The sequence below is a fragment of the Pezoporus wallicus genome, unplaced genomic scaffold (assembly GCF_028554395.1).
Source record: "Pezoporus wallicus isolate ANWC-B61680 ecotype Strahan unplaced genomic scaffold, APGP_CSIRO_Pwel_v1 contig_6644, whole genome shotgun sequence".
Classification (NCBI taxonomy): Eukaryota; Metazoa; Chordata; class Aves; order Psittaciformes; family Psittacidae; genus Pezoporus; species Pezoporus wallicus.
In genome coordinates this window covers 1,336,794-1,354,756 of record NW_026637098.1, presented here as the reverse complement: position 1 = coordinate 1,354,756, position 17,963 = coordinate 1,336,794, and the positions used below count along the sequence as shown (strand labels likewise).

Here is a 17,963-nt window from a genome sequence, read left to right as displayed (position 1 = left end):
AACTGAGGAGTCTGAACTGAAGCTGCTATTCTTTTAATATCTGTAAAAGCATTATTTGATATTGCTTTGAGAAGTGAGATTAAGTTTTACCAAATCAAGAACATAACCACAACAGCTAAGAGAGCTACTGCTGTCCAATGTCTCCTATTGTGTGTTAAACCTGTTATGTAAATTCAGTCTCCACAATGCCATGTGTAAGAAGCCTAATTTTTATTTAAAGCCTCATGATGTACCTATTAGCAAATCTGTGCTGTGCATTAAGGAGGCCACCTGAGAATGCTCCAAGGCAGAGGAATTCTTATTTAAGACAAAATGGTGAAGCTTGGTCCCAAACCACCTCCTTTAAAGGTGGTAAGATGGGAAAAGAAGTGAACATGAGATAGCACTGAAGTCCTCTCTCTACAGTATTTTTTACAGGAATAGTCTTTTAGGATCATATCTTAGCATATGTTAGAATGAGACCTTGCTAATTATTGTAGGGCTGGTGCAGTTTGTGTATCAGAAATCCATAATATTCCCATTTCTTCCCATCTCATTCAGCATGGGTTGGAATAGGAAAACAAGCTGGATCGAAGCCATAACTGCTGTAGCAGACGAGTTTTGAATTATGGAGTGGTTATTATTTTTAAAGCAAATGCAGTATATACTGAAGCATATATATTACTATTTCCTTCAATTCTCTAATCTTTTTCTATGACCATATTTGCTTCAAGCATCAATCTTGAATCTGTAACATTTTGCTTTGTTCTCATGGGATTAAATGGCTTAACATTTGGTATCAGAAATGTTTTATTTTGCAGAAAACTCTTCTAATGAGAAATTTCAATATATGTAATCTTCAGAAACTCATGAATATTTGTACCTGATAAAGCACAAAAGCATGTTCCCTGCAGCCAAAATGCTTCTTAATAAGGATAAAAGTCTGAGCTGTCTACATTTTAACCTACCAAATGTAGACATATTAAAGCTTGTGTGCTCCTTGTCTCCAGGAATATATTCTAATGAAGACATGTGCAGTGGAATTTTGCTTTCCAAATAAAATTCTAGACAACATCTTTCCATTTGTGCATCATATATTGTTTCATTTTCCTGTGTATCCGTGTTTGTATGTGTCTTTTACACAATGAGGTATTTCCTTAGTCCTGAAAACAGCCTTATATCAACACATTGTAGCTTCAAAGCAACTGAGATTATTTAATAAAAAATATTTTCTTGTTCGATTTGTCAGTTATGTCTTAAGCTTCATCTATTTTTTCTTACCTAATGTAAACTCTGCCCATCACCAATCTACCTTCATTCTGCTGCCTTGAAGAAATAACCATAACACTAATAAAAATGAGTCAACCTCTCCATCTCCTGTGCTATTTTTTATCTGGGTCATACTTATCATTCCTCAAATGCCCAGAAACCCAGGATATGTACTACTGTCCAATCCAGCAAAACTATGTGAACTTACAAGCTTAAAAAATAAGATCCTATGGGCTTTTTCACTTAGCTGAGTTAAAACACTGTGTCTAGAGGTCTCCTGTACAACTTTCAACTTGAAATTAGTTGATTGCCAACATGAGACCCGCTCAGCTGCTGTACTATCCTCCTGGGGCTTTTATCCCTTCAAGGATGACAACTGCATACTCTCTTGGCTCCTGGTCTGCATTACCTTTACTGGGAAGCAAAAGGCAAGCTTTGTCTAATGAGCTAAATCTTTATTATTTTTACATTTTTGAAAGAGGCATTGCAAATGGCATTAGAGCCAGTATAGATACATCTATTTATGCCTTTTTCTTTTCTATTTGTCTTTGAGCTGTTTCATAGGATAATTAGGAATTCTTCACTGTTTCAACTTACAGAAAGCCCCAAGACAGTGTTTCTGCACAATACATCATATATAATGAATACATGACCATGAGGGATTTTATCAGCACTCATTTTGATTAACCTGCATATAGCTCATTGATGCCTTTATCTTCTAGGAGTAGTAAATTTCATCAGTGTCAGGATGATAAATTTTTTATGTTACCATATCATCAGGTAGTCCCTTTCCTGGATAGTGTGCTGAAGGATACAGCCTGTGCCAGGAGATGTTGGAAACTCCTGTATTAGTCACAAATAGAAAAGCTCAAAAATTTGTTCCAGATAAAGTCTTATCAAAATCTGGATATTTATAAGTATCATGTGATTCATAAAGCCATACATTTTGGAACAAAGTATACTTGTTATGGCTTTATTTCACCCTTTATATATCAATATGACTTTATTCAAACACATATGCAGAGGCTACTTAAATATATCTCCATCCCAAAAGACACAGCTGAAATGTGTCTCTATATTTCCAATTTCTTTCATTTATTCCAAAGCAGATGACATGAGCTAGTTGAATATACAGTGTAAATCAAGGTCTCTCACTTTCCCCACCTAGCCCCAGCCTCCTTGTCTTTGTACAGAGCTGAAATAAAGACCTTAAGATTTTATTTGCTCTTGTTGCTGGTTCTACTAGGGGAGTAGAGATTACTATGGAGTCCAACCAACTTTATGGTCCTGACTATATCTCGGTCCTTTCCTACCACTGCAATTCTTTGATTTCATATTCCTATATTACTTTCAGTTTGGCTTTTTCTTTCCCTACCCCTTTCATATCTCATATTTCAAGTTCTTTGGCTTACTTCCTTACTATTTCCAAAGTCCTCTCATTTACCCAATGCTTTCAAGTCCCCAAACAAAACTTTTTTCCACCAAGCCCATCCTAAACAAATATCTTTCCATGAAGTCCACCTTTTTTGACAAAAGTCAAATTATATTCTTAGGTAATTTAGTAATTATCTGTAGAGTCCCTGGGTCCAATTTTCACTTCTCTTTACTAATTTGAGTATATTCACTTGTGTTATAGCCAGTTGTCATGTATTACCGTGATGCAAACTCTAGTCTTGCAATGATGCCAGCTTAGCTATAGGACTGTGTCTCTCCTTTGTGCTGTGTAACTCTTGGAGCACCCACTCTCCAACAGACACAAACACAGAAATTAGTTAGGAATAACTGCTCTAGCCCTCAGCTCCAAGTAAATCAAATCACTAGCAGGCAAAACACACAAAAATCTATCAGTGATATCTATTTAGCGTTAAGTAAAGCTAGATCTTAGCTCAGGTGTTTTCTACTGAAAACACTGACAGTTTGCCAGCCCAAGCAGTCCAGCCCAGAAATATCTATAAACCCTGATTTGTCAGACTGTTTCTGTGAGTACAGTTCATGCAACATTCTTCCATTTCTGTTATAAATGAACAGTAAAACTTATTTTCATGCTAGGTAAGTAACAGGATTAACTGTTTTGCACTCCTGGGAATCTTGAAGAAAAGGGACCCAACAGTTTTGACAATTTTCAACTGTCCAGCCAAATTTCTTTTACATAATCCTTTTTTTTTTTCCTGATTCAGGAGGCATTATTCCATTTACCAAACTTCAAAACAACACTTTCTCCATACTCTAAAGCATTTCCAATGCAAAAGTTCTCTCTGACTGCCTATTTTAAAACAAAGGAAAAACCCCAGAAAGGCTTTCTGATGAGGGGAAATGAAATACCACTGCAGTGGCTCTTAAGTAACTGCTTACGCACATCTTAACCCAAACTCAGGGAAAGATGGCCTTACTCATTCTTAATAGCAGGTGAACTTCCAATTATCTGACTTTTCTTTGAGTCTATGGAATTGATAAGTAGCAGCTTGATACGTCACTGCCCATACACATACCAACTTGCTTTTACAGCACAAGGTAGTTCAGGGTCACTCAGCTTTAGATGAAAGAAAAGTAGGACCTTTAAAACATTTTGGATTACTAGATGCAAGATCCATAGGCAGAATTGATAGGGAAACTGTTTGCCAGCTCAACCTGTTTATTCTGTGATAAATTATGAGGCTTATTTTGTTTTGATGAGGATGAGCTGTCTCCAGTTACCTCGTTCTTATCACTGATCAAGGATAAACATACAGCTACTTTGCAGTATATCCCGCATCTGTTAATAATTTTATGTATCCAACCTCCCAGTCCAAGTGTTACAGGAATCTTCATAATGTCCTACCCAAAGTTAATGGGGTGGTCTAGCAATTTTGCTTTTTTTTTCCCTCCAAAGTCTTCGCTTAAATTCACAAAGCAAGAACTCTTGGATAAAGCTACACTCTTAAGTAAACTGTCTTTTATCTTCAAAATGTTGTGAGGATCCTTCTCTTATATCATAGATGAGCCTATTATGCTAAGATAATTATTCGAAAATAACTGGAAAATGGAAGCAGCTAAAGTATGTTTGGAGTGTGCTTTGGTTACCGAGTCACTATTTTTGGACAGTGTTCAGAGGTACATGGCTGTTACTCCGTACGACACTGCATATCTATCTGGCTCAGAAGTTTAAGACAAATTTGGGCAAATTTCTGATAATAAAACTGATTATATCTGTAGATTCTTAAATCAAACCTGAACACGATAGGGATAAGGGATTTTCTCAGATTCTGTTCAATCTGATCTTGCAGGAAAGACTGTAGCAAAGCTACTACCATAAAGAGTTTTAAAAAATGCAAGCTCAGAGCCTAAGTGGAGTAGATACATGAGCTGATCAGCTTCAGAGCAGCAGTAAACAGAACAAGTGGATATTTATTCTAGAGGAAGAAATGAATATACAGATCTGCTTCATTGAAATGGTCTAGCTAACAAGAGTCAGACAGGAATACTAAAAACATGAGGCAGCCCTAGCGTTAGAAGACTGGATTTCTATCCAAATAACAAACGTCATGGTTAAAATCAACTCTATTCAACAAAAGTAGCTGCCACAGAAAGGCTATTTGTCAGTAACAGCTAAGTATATGAAAATGTTATTTACTTCATTGAGAGTAGCATATGCTCAGCACCTCAGAGAATTCATTCCAATACAGTGCAACTGATTATGAAGCAAATACACATTACATTAAATAAACCAAGGCAAGAGACAAAGAAAATTATTTTGGAGTTCTTTTAGCCTGTGATTTTAGTAAAGGAGGTTGCTTATTCTTAGAGGGGAATTAGAAATTGAATATTCAACTTGAAAATTACAGAACCATATATCTGTTTCTGGACCAAGGTCAGAGAGGCTTTTATTAGGAACAAGGATTTTAAAATATATTAATTTTATCTAACTTCCTCCTCACCCCTTTACTTCACTTTCTTTTCTATAATCTTCTTCAAGTTTACAAGTGCAACTGAAGAACAGGTATCACATAGTTGTTTCTTATTTTACTTTTCAAAACTCAATTGGAATCAGGAGTTAAGAGTCTCACCTTGTAACATAAAGGACCAAATCAACAGATAGTCTAAATTTGCCTCGCACCATTAATATGAATAAGGGTAGGGTGATGTATGCTAACTCTCAATTGCCAGATCGCACTTATCTGGTGAAAATAATTTTGCTATCTGCATGCAGGGAATTTGATGGGAAAGATTGAAGGAGAGAAATAGCTGGGGGAAAAGGAATGGAAGAAGGAAAGGGAAAAACAACAGTGGGTTCTTTACTGAAATCAAAATGTACACTTCAGGAGTGTCATTTTCTTACTTTTAGATCTGGTTTTCTATTTGCAGCAAAGTCAATGGTGCCAAAAAGAACCACTTCGTATGCTATACTAGTATCATATCAATCTATAGAGGAAAAAGCAAACAAGATCAGCTTTATGCTTATTTTCAGAGATAAGCCATATAGAACTACTGAATCTTGGGGGGGGGGGGGGGGGGGAGGGAGAAATAGAAGTTTCACCAAAAGATAAATAGCACATTATATGTTATGTACACAGTATTTCTGGAGTAGTTGCAACACATTTTTCTCTAAGAACTGTGAGAACTGTGGGGTGGCTTTCATGTGTTTTTTTAAGTTTCAACTGGTTTTATGTCTCTTTCCTTTTTGCATAAATATACATATTCCCATATGTATTCATACACTCATATGCATACAATTATTTTAATTTATAAATATATATTAATATTTTTAATAATGAAAAAAATCAAGCAGAGATTGTACTTCCCACAAAAGTTCTGAATCATAACTCGTCTTTTGGATCAATCTGAATTATACTGTGGTTCTTTGAAAGCACAGTAATAAATTGCAATATTGTAATATATTGCAGTGCTTGATATTTACATCAAAACACATAAATATTGTGCATTCACATAAACTTACTTCTGTAGCTTGGGAAGCTTGAATTCTGGGTTTGTGTTGAACTTCTAACATTGTACTGTATGCAAGTTGCCAAATAATGGTATTTCATTTTAGTGTAAATAAAATACTGCTTATTTGTAATTGGCTATCCAAGAGAAAATGAAGAAGATGGAAGCAGAAGCAGCAAGTAGACAAGCAGATGTAGATGTGCAGTTGGATACCAGATCCCTGGATAGCAAAGGAGCATACAGTACCCAGCACCTTGAAGATAAACAGCTTGGAAAATACTATCAGGAAAGCACTGTACTGACGTGTTACCTCGGATAACACGATACTGCTCTCAAAGAGGGATGTGCATGAGTTTATCTCTCTCTATCACCTCCTGTTCAGAGCAATCACAGAAGAAGCAAGTTGGGCAATCTCAAAATTTTCTGTATGTCAGTAGTCCGAGTCTTTGGAACAGACCCAAATAATTGCTGTGGTGGAAGCTAGTTTTGCCCTTGCAACTGACTGTGAAACCCCAACTAAACAGAAACACAATGATGATGAAGCCTGGTAAGCAGCAGATGCTAACAATGCCAGACTGGAAATGATGAAGTCAAGCAGTTTGGCCACTTAAATTTCACAACGGATGGTGATGTTCCAGGAACGAATAGATGCTAGAGATTCACAATGACTTATTCAGCATCCACATACACTGAATAAAGAGACTTGAAAAAGAAACACACACAACCACAAAAGCCAAGCTGGTAGAAGCACTGATTTGGGTAATTGTTATAGATAGATGAATATGACAATTCAATGCGTATGAAAAGCTGGACCCAGATGGCAGTAGGTAAGAAAAGATCATAGCATTTACTATGCAGCATAGATGTCAGCGATACAAGGACAGATCACTCCATTTATATCAGGGAAATGGAAGAAGATCTTTTCATTGCTGTGGGAAGATCAAGGTATTAAAATTACATGCGTACATAAGGCAAGAAGCAAAGACCAATTTCAGGACAGACACAGGAACACTGAATTAACTCCTTTTAGGACTGTATGTATGACTTTAGGATGTTTGATCCAAGAAAGCTTGGCAAATGTTTAAGACCTTCTATAGTGTTTTGCAAAAAATTGAAATGTTATGTAGTTGAGAACATTTCTGTTGACTTCTGATATGTTTGAGGAAGTCCAGTGATTTCACTGGGGAACCTTATGGATGGAATAAAAGGCACAAATTAGTTGCCCTAAAAATCTTCGTACTTGATTGGGCTTAAACAATTAGAGGGTGCTTTTTCAAAACCACATCTGCAAACAATCTTATTTCAAGTATCTTGGGCCTCACAAATCACCAGTGTTTTGAAAACACACTCAGGAGAGTGGAACATACATTTACATTCGTATGGTCTGTATTTGAGTTAGAAGGTAACAAAGGTGTCGTGGGGTTAATGCTAGGGTGATTAGTTATAAAACCCCAAGAAAATAATGAAGAGCAGCAATTGTTACTGCTTGGTTCTAGTAATCTCCCAAAGGCACAGAGTCCAACATTAGGAGAAGAGAAGAAATAATAGTTCAAAAATATAGGAAACTCATTGTTTATAATATTATTGCTGCTGCATATTCCTGCCTTTATTTCTAAAAAAGATTGTGTGCAAAAACTTTGTGGTATTCACTGAAAATAACTGAAATAACTGGGAATTAGAGTGTATAATCATTGTGCTTGCCAATAGTATTTGAAAACAGCATGTGCATCAAAACTTTAAATATTTTGCTGGCCTTCCAGAGTTTTTGCTAAACCTAGTGTGCATTGGAACCTGAGTGAATGAAATCCCATTAGTCATCACCATCTTAACAATATCCACTTCATACAGAGCTGGCTTCTGCACAGAGGAAGGAAATTACCAGTACTAACAAAGGAAAGAAGATTTATAATGAGCAAATATACAAAAGCTCCAAATAATTATAATATTCACAGCTTGGCAATGACTTCCTAGGCTATGAAATTACTTTTCTTTGGGAAGAATGAAGATTTTACAAGGTTAGTATAAACTAAGGGTAAGTGGAAAATCAAATTGCTCTATGCAAGTTATTGCAAGGTCTGAAATAATGGCGATAACATTTAAAGAAATTTGCTTATGAAACACTATATTTTTGGTTTGTACATTATTGCCATCAAAAATGCTCCTTTTTCAAGTGCTACAAGGGAAATATAAATGGATAAATACAAATACCAACTTACCCCTGATACAATAAGTTCGCCGCCCAGGTTCTGAACTTCTGCCTTCACTTTACTGCAGATGTTGAGTTGGTGGCAGTAGAGGGCAATGCGCTGCAGGTAGGCCAGCAGATCCTGTTTGCAGGCTGAGTCCGGGCACTGCAGACAAAAGAAACATTTAAATAGATGTAGCTGATTATGTTTGATTATAGACAGGCACTCAGAGGAAACAGTGGCAACGTGTGTGTATTACCTGAATCCATATCACTTCATGTACTTGATGAAATGTGAAAATTCAAACTCTACCTTTCATTTAACTGAAGATTGATGAATTGTAACCTGAAGATGCACTATATTTCTTTGCAAAAAGAAGAAATCTCTCTGTTAGCCACTAATGAAAGGCAATGAAAATAAGATGATTGCTGTGTTTGAGGCTGAGATTCACTTATGGTACAGTTTGTACAGAACAGAAGAAACTATTGATCAGCTGAAAGACCAAGTTTGATGTGAAACTCCAGGCTGGATTCTGGGTGTTGAGGTTAAGTTAAATTCCACATAAACCCAATTCTAACTGGTTGCATCTAGTCTAATGCCAACTCCTGACTATGTTGCCAGGTTCCCTGGTATTTGTGTAGACCTTCAGAGGACACAGCAGAAGCCAGTACCATTTCTGACATGCTAAAGACTCAAGAGGCAGAGGTGAGACTGCTTAGGTTTGGTAGTGACAGATTTGGTAAGCTTATTGTTAATGCATAAATACATTAATTTGTGCCAGAAGGATATTACTTAGTAAAGTGTGACATATTACAGATTCTCTCAGCAGATGACATCAGTATTGCAGCCCTTCTGAAGAACACAATAAGATGAATCGGTCTCTCTGCATGTCTAATGGATACCTTTTCATACTAGAGGGAAGGCTATCTACAGTCCTGTACCATTTTGGATGCTGTGTATCTCAAATGCATTTTGATATGAGTTACATTAGGTCAAATGTGGCAGACTCAGTGAAATCTTTATAATCAATGTAACTAGAAAAGGCCCAAGTAAAATTTATTCATAGTCTCTTGGACCCTTAATAGAAACTGCATCATCTCCTGTAATATCAACAGCATAATAAACAACACTCCTGTAGTTAACATTCAAGGTCTTGCCTCAAGAGAACAGACCTCAGTAATTCACTCGGATGAAACACTGCTAAAAGGGTCTATTGCTAACTGCATGTCTCCAACAAATACTTTTTGGAGCTACCCAACAAAGTCCGACTGACAATGTTCTTTGGATGTAGAGCTTGGGGAACAGAGTTTGAGCAGGTCTTTTTAGCACCTTACAAAGTTTATGCTCAATTTTTGTAAAATATTAACAGAGCACTTCAACAAAACCTGATGGAATAAAACACACACGATTCATAAAACACACACGATTCAACAGCATCACAACCTCTGACTTGAGGTGACTGCTTTAGCCCCAGTAGCTAAGGCTGGCAAGGAATATGTTTGCAGTGAAGTAGTTGCTTATATTATCTATAACTCTGAAAGCAGTCACTTTGCTTTTTTTTTTTTCACCCTTTAAAGCCAACAATAAACAAAGCTGAAGGTTCATTGCGGCTGTTAGGTTTAATCTGCTCTATACTTATGGCAATGCTATAATGCCTTTCTTTCTAAGCTGCTACATCTTTCAGGCATGAATCCTTAAGAGACCTTCTTCCTGCTGGTGACAATTTAATACAGAAATATTTACCCTACTCTTGAGTCTATGAACTGAAAGAAATGAACTTTAAATACATCTAGAGAGCTGACAAAGCTTTAAATATAAGTAGCTTGGAGTGAATGAAAGTGTAAGATCTCTCTCATTGGAACAATAATTAAAAATGCAACTGTCCATAAAAAGTTTATATTTCATGAGTGTCTCCAAAGTTCTGTAAAATATCATTAAAGTGCAGGCATTAAGACAAATACTTCATTCTCACAGTGACTTTACTCCTTATGATTAAAGTGTGCATGTTACAGTCTTCTGAAATCTAAAATGTGACTCAAGCCAGTGCACTCTAAGCACAGCAAGTCACTTTGCATTTCTTTCTTTAAAATATTCCACCTCTGCAAATATTGTATAGGAGGGATTTCAGCTGACAGATGGATTTCTTCTTTCTTATGCTAAAATGATCAGATGCTACATTTGAGAGACTGGAATGGGTTAACTACAGGAAAAGTGCTTGCTGATACTGAAGAAATCCTAACCCCAAATTTCTGAGGTTATAGGAAAATGGGCCCCTTCAGGTTTCTTGCCACTCTGGCCCATATTCCCCGGCAGGATGTGTTACACACTATGAATTGCTTACTTGAAGAAATACTTATTTTGAAAAGACAGACTAGAAGCAAAGAAGAGATCAGTTTCCACTTCCAGCAAAATTTCTTCTGATGACAACTGAAAGGAAAGAAACTATAGGAAGTTTACAAGGGAAAAAAACAGTTGAATTTAATTTGCCTCAATCTAAAATTAGTTACCTAGAAACTAGATTTGAAATTTGGCTTTTGATTTTTCACATGATGCTTCCTTTTGCTCTCCAGATGGATAGATAATCCAATCTGCAAGAAAGGGGCCGAATATAGCAAATTTATGTTTCCAGTTGTGACATGAATTTGGGGCTCAGGACACAGCCCCTAGAACATGGAACAGCTGAAAGCACAGCACAAAGCAGAAGCAAGGGAGTCAGGTAATCTTGAATCTTGAAAAAGATGTGTGCCATATCAAGGGAAATTGCTGGAAGAATGAGCTGAAAAGAATATAAGGATACCCAGGCATATGGCAAGAGTAAAAGAACATCCAAATCTCTCCTGTTTTCATGACAGCAAATATATGTCTAATTCTAATACAATTGCCTGGGTCCAGAAGTGAGGCTGTGGAACAATTCTGAGCTTTAAAGAAACTCATTTATGACTTTCCTGTACTGCAAAACCCAAGCTGATTGGTATATAAGAAAGAACTTATATTCAATAGGTAGATCAATAACCAGGCAGTGACTTTCAACAGGTAATATTTTGCCAAGATAACCTTTTCCTGCAAAAGGCAACTCATTGATAGAGGTCACATTATATATCTACTCATTTTTGTTATTACCTGATCAGCTACAGCCCGTGCCAATTTGTCCATCCTTGATCCTGCCTCTGCAATCTTCTTGGCTGCATTAATGACATCTGATGTATTCTTCAGGGGGCCTTTACCTCTGTGAAATGCAATACAATTATGCACAATCTAAATAAATCATGAAAGGCAACAGTTTTAGTGACCCTGTTTAGTGTTTGATTTTAAAATAGTAACATAAATGGCTCCTTAATTTATTACAATTTCACCTTTTAACTACTTTACAGAATAGCTTGATTAAGAAATTGGTCTGATATATTTCCTCCCTCCTACAAAATGCCTCACTAGCAATTTAATCTGATGGCACCTTCAAGCACATGAGCCATACTTAATAGTAGATGCATTTTTAAGTGCTCATTAAGCCAAAATTCTTTCTGGAATACACAACTATTTCAAAATCATCTTATTCCCAAGCCAGTGCTAAATGTTAAGCCTGTCATGTCTACAGCAAGTATGGCACATTTTAGAAAAACTTTTTAGTCGATTTTTTGTCAGAAAAAGAAGATATGTGAAGCATAATCCTTATGTTACACTTAAACCATTTATAATTAGCTTTACGATTGATCTTTCACTATGCTTTAATGATGATGTACAAAACTCCGATTTTAGTCGTTAAAGTTACCAACACGTATCTGGACACATAGTACAAAGTCACTGCAGACAGAAATTTGTTTCAGACTCAAAACTTTAATCCTGTTTGTAATAATATATTTGCTACTGCTCCTGAGAATGGCTTAGTTGGAAGTGAATTGATTTTCCTTATTATTCTTTTCTTATACTATATGGAGAAAGGTGGCTTAAGACACCTTAAACAGCTACTGAAATACAACAAGTATCCCACTTCTGTTGAACTGTAGGAAAAATCCTTCATAGTGACCTCAGATGCTTCTACATTCATCACACCAGCAGATCTTACCGTCACAAACACTTTGCATTTGTAAAATTATTCTATTTTAACAGTGCTGAGGTTACAGTCAACCAAAAAAGGTGTGAAAGGCTTTGTTCTGTTTCAATGAGATATATTAAACAAGCTTTTATTGAATCTGATGTAGACAGAGGTGCTCTTTGATTTATTTTTCTTTAATTTACTTCAAATGTGACAGTAGTTTTCACTCATTTTCCTATTAGTTCTGTTCTTTTGATGGTACAAAATGTAATTACAAAACTTTCAATTTGATGTTCAATGTATCAGAGATTATCCAAAATTGCAAAAAATTGTTCATACTCTGGGCTGCTGCTTTAGAATGTTATATTTTCCTTCCATGAAACGATGGCTCTGTTTGGATGGTTTTTCACTCTGGTTTTGGGCAGAAGGATCAGCGACCCAAAGAAAATACAACTATGCAAGTAATTAAGATTCATCTAAAATATCACCATTTAGAAGAGGTTGTACACTGTCATTTGCTATATAGGAGTGGTGAGTCTACTGCAAAAAAAGTAGTTGTAAAAGCACAAACTGAGGGAAAAACAAATAGGCCGAGAGATTAATTACTTAGAAAAAAGTATCGTAACAATCTACTAATGTAAGCAAACTTTCTAGATGCTTATTAAATTTAAAATGGATAAAAATGTTTGCTGTTGCCTATCACCAATTAACTAACTATAGAAGTGCAAATAGTAGAGCTATTTGCAAATTAATGGTATTTAAACACCCCCCCATCCATCCATCCATCCATCCATCCACCTACCTACCTACCTACCTACCTACCTACCTACCTACCTACCTACCTACCTACCTACCTACCTACCTACCTACCTACCTACTTTTGATAAGTACCATTTAAACTTTTGAGCTCACCTTAAAAATAATCACTGAAAAAATGTTAATTTATTATGGTGATCTGCAATTCAAAGAATCTTGTGAAATGTTCTCCCTGGTGAGACAGACAATATGACTATATATAAACAGAATTCTTTTGTTTAAATGAGATCACTAATTAATGGCCTTTTGATGCTTTGCAATTAGGGAAGAACAAGACATCAATAGAAAGAAGAAATGAAAGCAAAAAAAAAATTCGTTGCTGTCAGGCTCCAATAAGGTATTAGATCAAAACAGTTTCATTTCATTTGGGATTTTTTTTTTTTTTTAAGGAGTTCAGCATTCAAAATTATATAAATAGTTTTGCCATTATTTTTGATTGACACAAATTGTATTGAAATGTTGAAAGTTCAGAGAAGCACATGCATTTATATGGGTACTAAACGAAATGTCAGTTGAGCGTCTGTAAGGTTACAGACTATCTTTGCTGCCGAAATTCAAAATGATTTGCAAACAAAACAGGTATGCAAATAAGAGAAAAAATTTATGTGATTAATCCCTTTTGGAGAAGTACCCAGACCAGTTATGTGTAGAGAACTGTAGAGCCTACCCTGTTATGTATGATGAGTGTTACCTGGCTTTGCATCCCCCAAAACACATCTTAATAGCAATAAATTGCAACAGAAAGGAAAGGTGTGCGATGTCTGAAGAAGTTCTCAGCACAAGATGTTTTGTCCTTACCTAGTAAAGTCTGTCATTTCCATCATAATCATGCACATCTGCTTTGCCAGCACAATGATGTCATTACCACTGTCATCCCACTTGGCCACCTCAGCATCCAGTTTGCTCTTTTCTTGGTGGAATATCTCCACCTGCTCGGCAATCTTAGCTTTCTCCTCCTGGGGAAGCTGAGCCATGATAGCCTGGAGAAAAAGTGGAAGAAGATGGAGATGATAAAATGAAAGTTAGAAAATGTACATTTCCAGTGGACTAAACGGCATTCTAGTTTCTCTCAGTTGAAGATGTCAAGGAAAATCCAATGGAAACTTGATTTATGTTAGGACAGGCAAAACCAAATTCACAGGATGCTTATAGCTCTTTTTGTACCTTAAAGAATTAAAAAGCTATATATGTGATGCCATGATATACAGATTATTCACCAACCAATACAGGAAGATTAAAGAAAATTCCTATTCAATTTATCTTTTAGGAAAAACAAAATGAACAACATCTATGGGAAAGGCAGACTAAATTGTCAGTGCTGGGTTCCCCAGTCTCGTTCTCTGTCAGAAAGAGGTTTTCTGTATAACCCAACACTAAAATAATCTATGACATGTAAAATAATGCATTTGAAGTGGATTGTAATGAATGTACCTTTCAATAATGTTTAATGGTCTATTTGTCTCTTGGAGGATATGCAAAAAGGCACTACACAGGTTGATCCTAATCTGCCTTGACATTATCAACAAAGCAGAAAGCTCCCCAACCCCCACAAAACGACAAAAGAAAACCCTACAAAATTATAATAATTACTTTTGAAGATCAAATGGACACTTCCAATAATCATTTCCAAGTTGAGCTCCTATTTGGCTTTAGGGGTTCTGAAGCCCACATTATGCATTTAATGGGGTGTGACACATGCTTAAGTGTCATTACATTTTTTCTTGTTTATGTCACTTTCAATCAGCTGAAGTCTTTTTCTACATATTCTTAAAATGCTCTTGGCTTTTAAAAATTCATAATTGACCTTTTCCAAACCCGGAATGAAGAAAGGGCTATAAACAGGAGATCAGAAAATGAGAAATTTGCAAGTTAATCAAATTAAAATTCAACATGAGTTTTAATTAGGCCTTATCAATGTAACTCAGCAGTTTTAAATGTTAGCGTGTTAGTCTTTTCACAGGAAAAATGCCATGTAAGTCTAATAAATAAATACAGAAAATACACATAAAAAATAGAACACGAGAATTAACTGAAATTTAAGAGAATGTGATAGGAGTAGTAAAATTGGGAAAGCAAATCCGTATGCCTTACATGTGGTTTCTTTCTGTGGGAAACTTTACCTGCACTTCTTTTAAACTAATACACAGTGTTTTAACATTTCTATTCCAGCTACAGATGTGTTTTCAAAGAAGCTACATCCTGCAGCAAATGCAGTTCATATATTCAAGTTTTATTTCTATTTAGTCTTTCTACTGAAGTACGAATAGCCTTATGGAGTAAGCATATTAAAAAAATCCATTACATTCCACAAATAAAAATCTTTTTTTTACTTTCTTTTAATACAGAAAAGGTTCAAACAAGATGCTGTTTTGCTTAGCAGACTCATTTCAATGAGTCACTCAAGACTGGAATGGGCAGCTTCTGCTTACCAGGTTTTCATTTTAGGTTTTCATTGTTTGCTGCTTCTTGTGACATATTGCATTCTACATTCTTCAGGAATGGGACTGTCTTTATAATATATTCTGTTTATACAGTGTGTAGCTGATCAAAGCAGAAGGTTTTAAGTGCAGCAGTGATAATAACCACAATAAATGCAATAGAATTTAAGACTCCTAAGTCCCTAGGTGAACTAGATTCTTAGTAAAAATATTACTGCAGTCCTTACTTGGTTTTCAGATCAAGAAAGGATGTTATGCTACCCGATCCTAGATGAAATGAAACAAAAACAATAAAAAATACTGTGAAATAACTATATTGTATCTCAATTCTTTGGTACCTGGGACTTACTTTATTAGTCAATTCCTTAAATATATAAAACTGGACTTTTTGCTCTCTAAAATATAAAGTTCCCCAAATATAGTCAACTACATCCCGGACACAGTTCTGTCACTGTTCTCAGGGTGAGAGATGCAGGTATCATTCTGCGATTCCCCTGACTGTGTGGTTTTCAGTGCCAGTTCACCCAGATCTCCGAGATTGGACCTACAATCCACCTGCTCTTCATAGAATCATAGAATAGTTAGGGTTGGAAAGGACTTTAAGATCATCTAGTTCCAACCCCCCTGCCTGCCACTAAACCATGTCACCCAAGGCTCTGTCCAACCTGTGTAGTGATATATACGATATGCCCTTCATATGCAAAGACAAATTTGTTTTGTCCTGGGGATGAAGTGATAGAAACCCAGTTTTTCTGACTCACAGAATGGTTTATTTACCATGTATATCAAATATTGAGGGAAATTAAGACAAAAAGAAACCTCTGCCAATTATACTGTAGCTAAGACTCACATTACTCTGATACCTGTAAGTAAGCTTCCTTTAGATTTGCATCACTCTACTGTTTCTTTTCAGGGTGTAAAATATTTGTGTTAAGCCCTAACATGTTGTGGGTCTTTCACAGTAGATAAAACATTCTCTTTCCTGGCCCTCTTAATTGACCATTCAAAGCATCATTGCCTTTTGGTGTTCAGATTCTCAGCACTACAAATCATCTTCCAGAAGTCACCGTTCCAGTTACCAGCTTTTGCTACAGTGTTTGAGTGTGTGTGTGTAGGATGGTTCTCATTTAGTGTACTACTTTTAACACTTATCCAAAGAAACTGCAGACCTGTGCAAAACATCCATGAAAATCACTCCCAGTTGCCTACTGGTTCCATAATGGAAAATCTTAAGGCTTTTCTTTTAACTCTCTTTCCAGTCAAATATATTTTCATGATGTTTTTTACCCCCCAAATTCTATTCTGATGTGGGCTTTGTTTGGGTTTTTTTTCTTTACTAAAAGCCTATTTAGTAAAAGCCAAGCATTCATCAGAGGGTGGCATAATCCTGAGCGTTAACAAACTTCACTTCTCTAGCACCTGTGATCCCTGAAGCACTCATCAGCTTAATTTCCAATCCCCATGCAGAAGCTGAGGTCGCAAATCACAGTGACTGGAGTTTATCATGATGTAATTACCCTGGTAAAATTACATTGACTCAGTAACAAATGTCTTCAATTACAATTAAATTACAGGGACTACTCGGTAGCTTAAACAGATCTTCCTGACAGGTTTGCACACTGGGAAACATGACTAATGTAAGATTTCTCTGGATACAGCACATGGTGCCCTGATAGGAGGGGTTTTTTTTTGTTTTAATTTGCTGACTACTCCCATGGTTTCAGCACATTCCAAACCTGCAAGGCCTTCTCTTACTGCACTAGCTGGAGCAAACAGCTGATACAAGGCATCACATAAACCTGAGGAAGATCATTCAATAAAGTTAGTGGTTTTCAAATAGGTGAGACATGAAAAACCTTTAAACAGGTCAGCTTAGACCTGTCCTTTTTTAAGTGATCCTGAAGATTTGAAATCATTGCATTGCTTTCCGAGGCATAGCTTTTTATTTGCAGCTATTCAGACACTTAATTCAGTGCGTGTGTTCTATACTCACCCTTGCACTCTGGCCAGCAATAAGCTGGTCATCTTCAGTCTGAACACTTGTTCTGCTGCGAACATCATAATCTTCCTGTTCAAAGTCTGAATCATCCTCTAGCTCCTCAGGGGTCTAGAGGGAGGGAAACAGTGAGAGAAAGCACAAGAGAGGAGATGACAAACATAGAAAAGGATACAGACAAAGTCCTATGTACAGTAAGCTCTTATTTCATTGACTACCTGCCCAGGAAATGCTGTTTCTCTTTCCTCTTAAATTAACTTGTCTGCCCCAGCAGTCAAGAACTGAAATTGAATTGTCTTAAAAATTAAGTTGTTTCAATTCTAGTTTTC

At 36.3% G+C, this 17,963-nt stretch overlaps 1 protein-coding gene across 2 annotated transcripts in view; it reads right to left on the bottom strand.

Annotated features, from left to right (window-relative positions):
- Positions 1 to 17,963, bottom strand: part of CTNNA2 (catenin alpha 2) — a 503,340-nt gene that overhangs the window by 18,827 nt on the left and 466,550 nt on the right. For both annotated transcript variants that reach the window (XM_057403217.1, XM_057403218.1), the window contains 4 exons: positions 17,632 to 17,745; positions 13,999 to 14,180; positions 11,475 to 11,580; positions 8,385 to 8,519 (listed from right to left, as the gene is read on the bottom strand). In XM_057403217.1, coding sequence (XP_057259200.1) covers positions 8,385 to 8,519; positions 11,475 to 11,580; positions 13,999 to 14,180; positions 17,632 to 17,745 — 537 coding nt within the window. The remainder of the gene's footprint in view (positions 1 to 8,384; positions 8,520 to 11,474; positions 11,581 to 13,998; positions 14,181 to 17,631; positions 17,746 to 17,963) is intronic.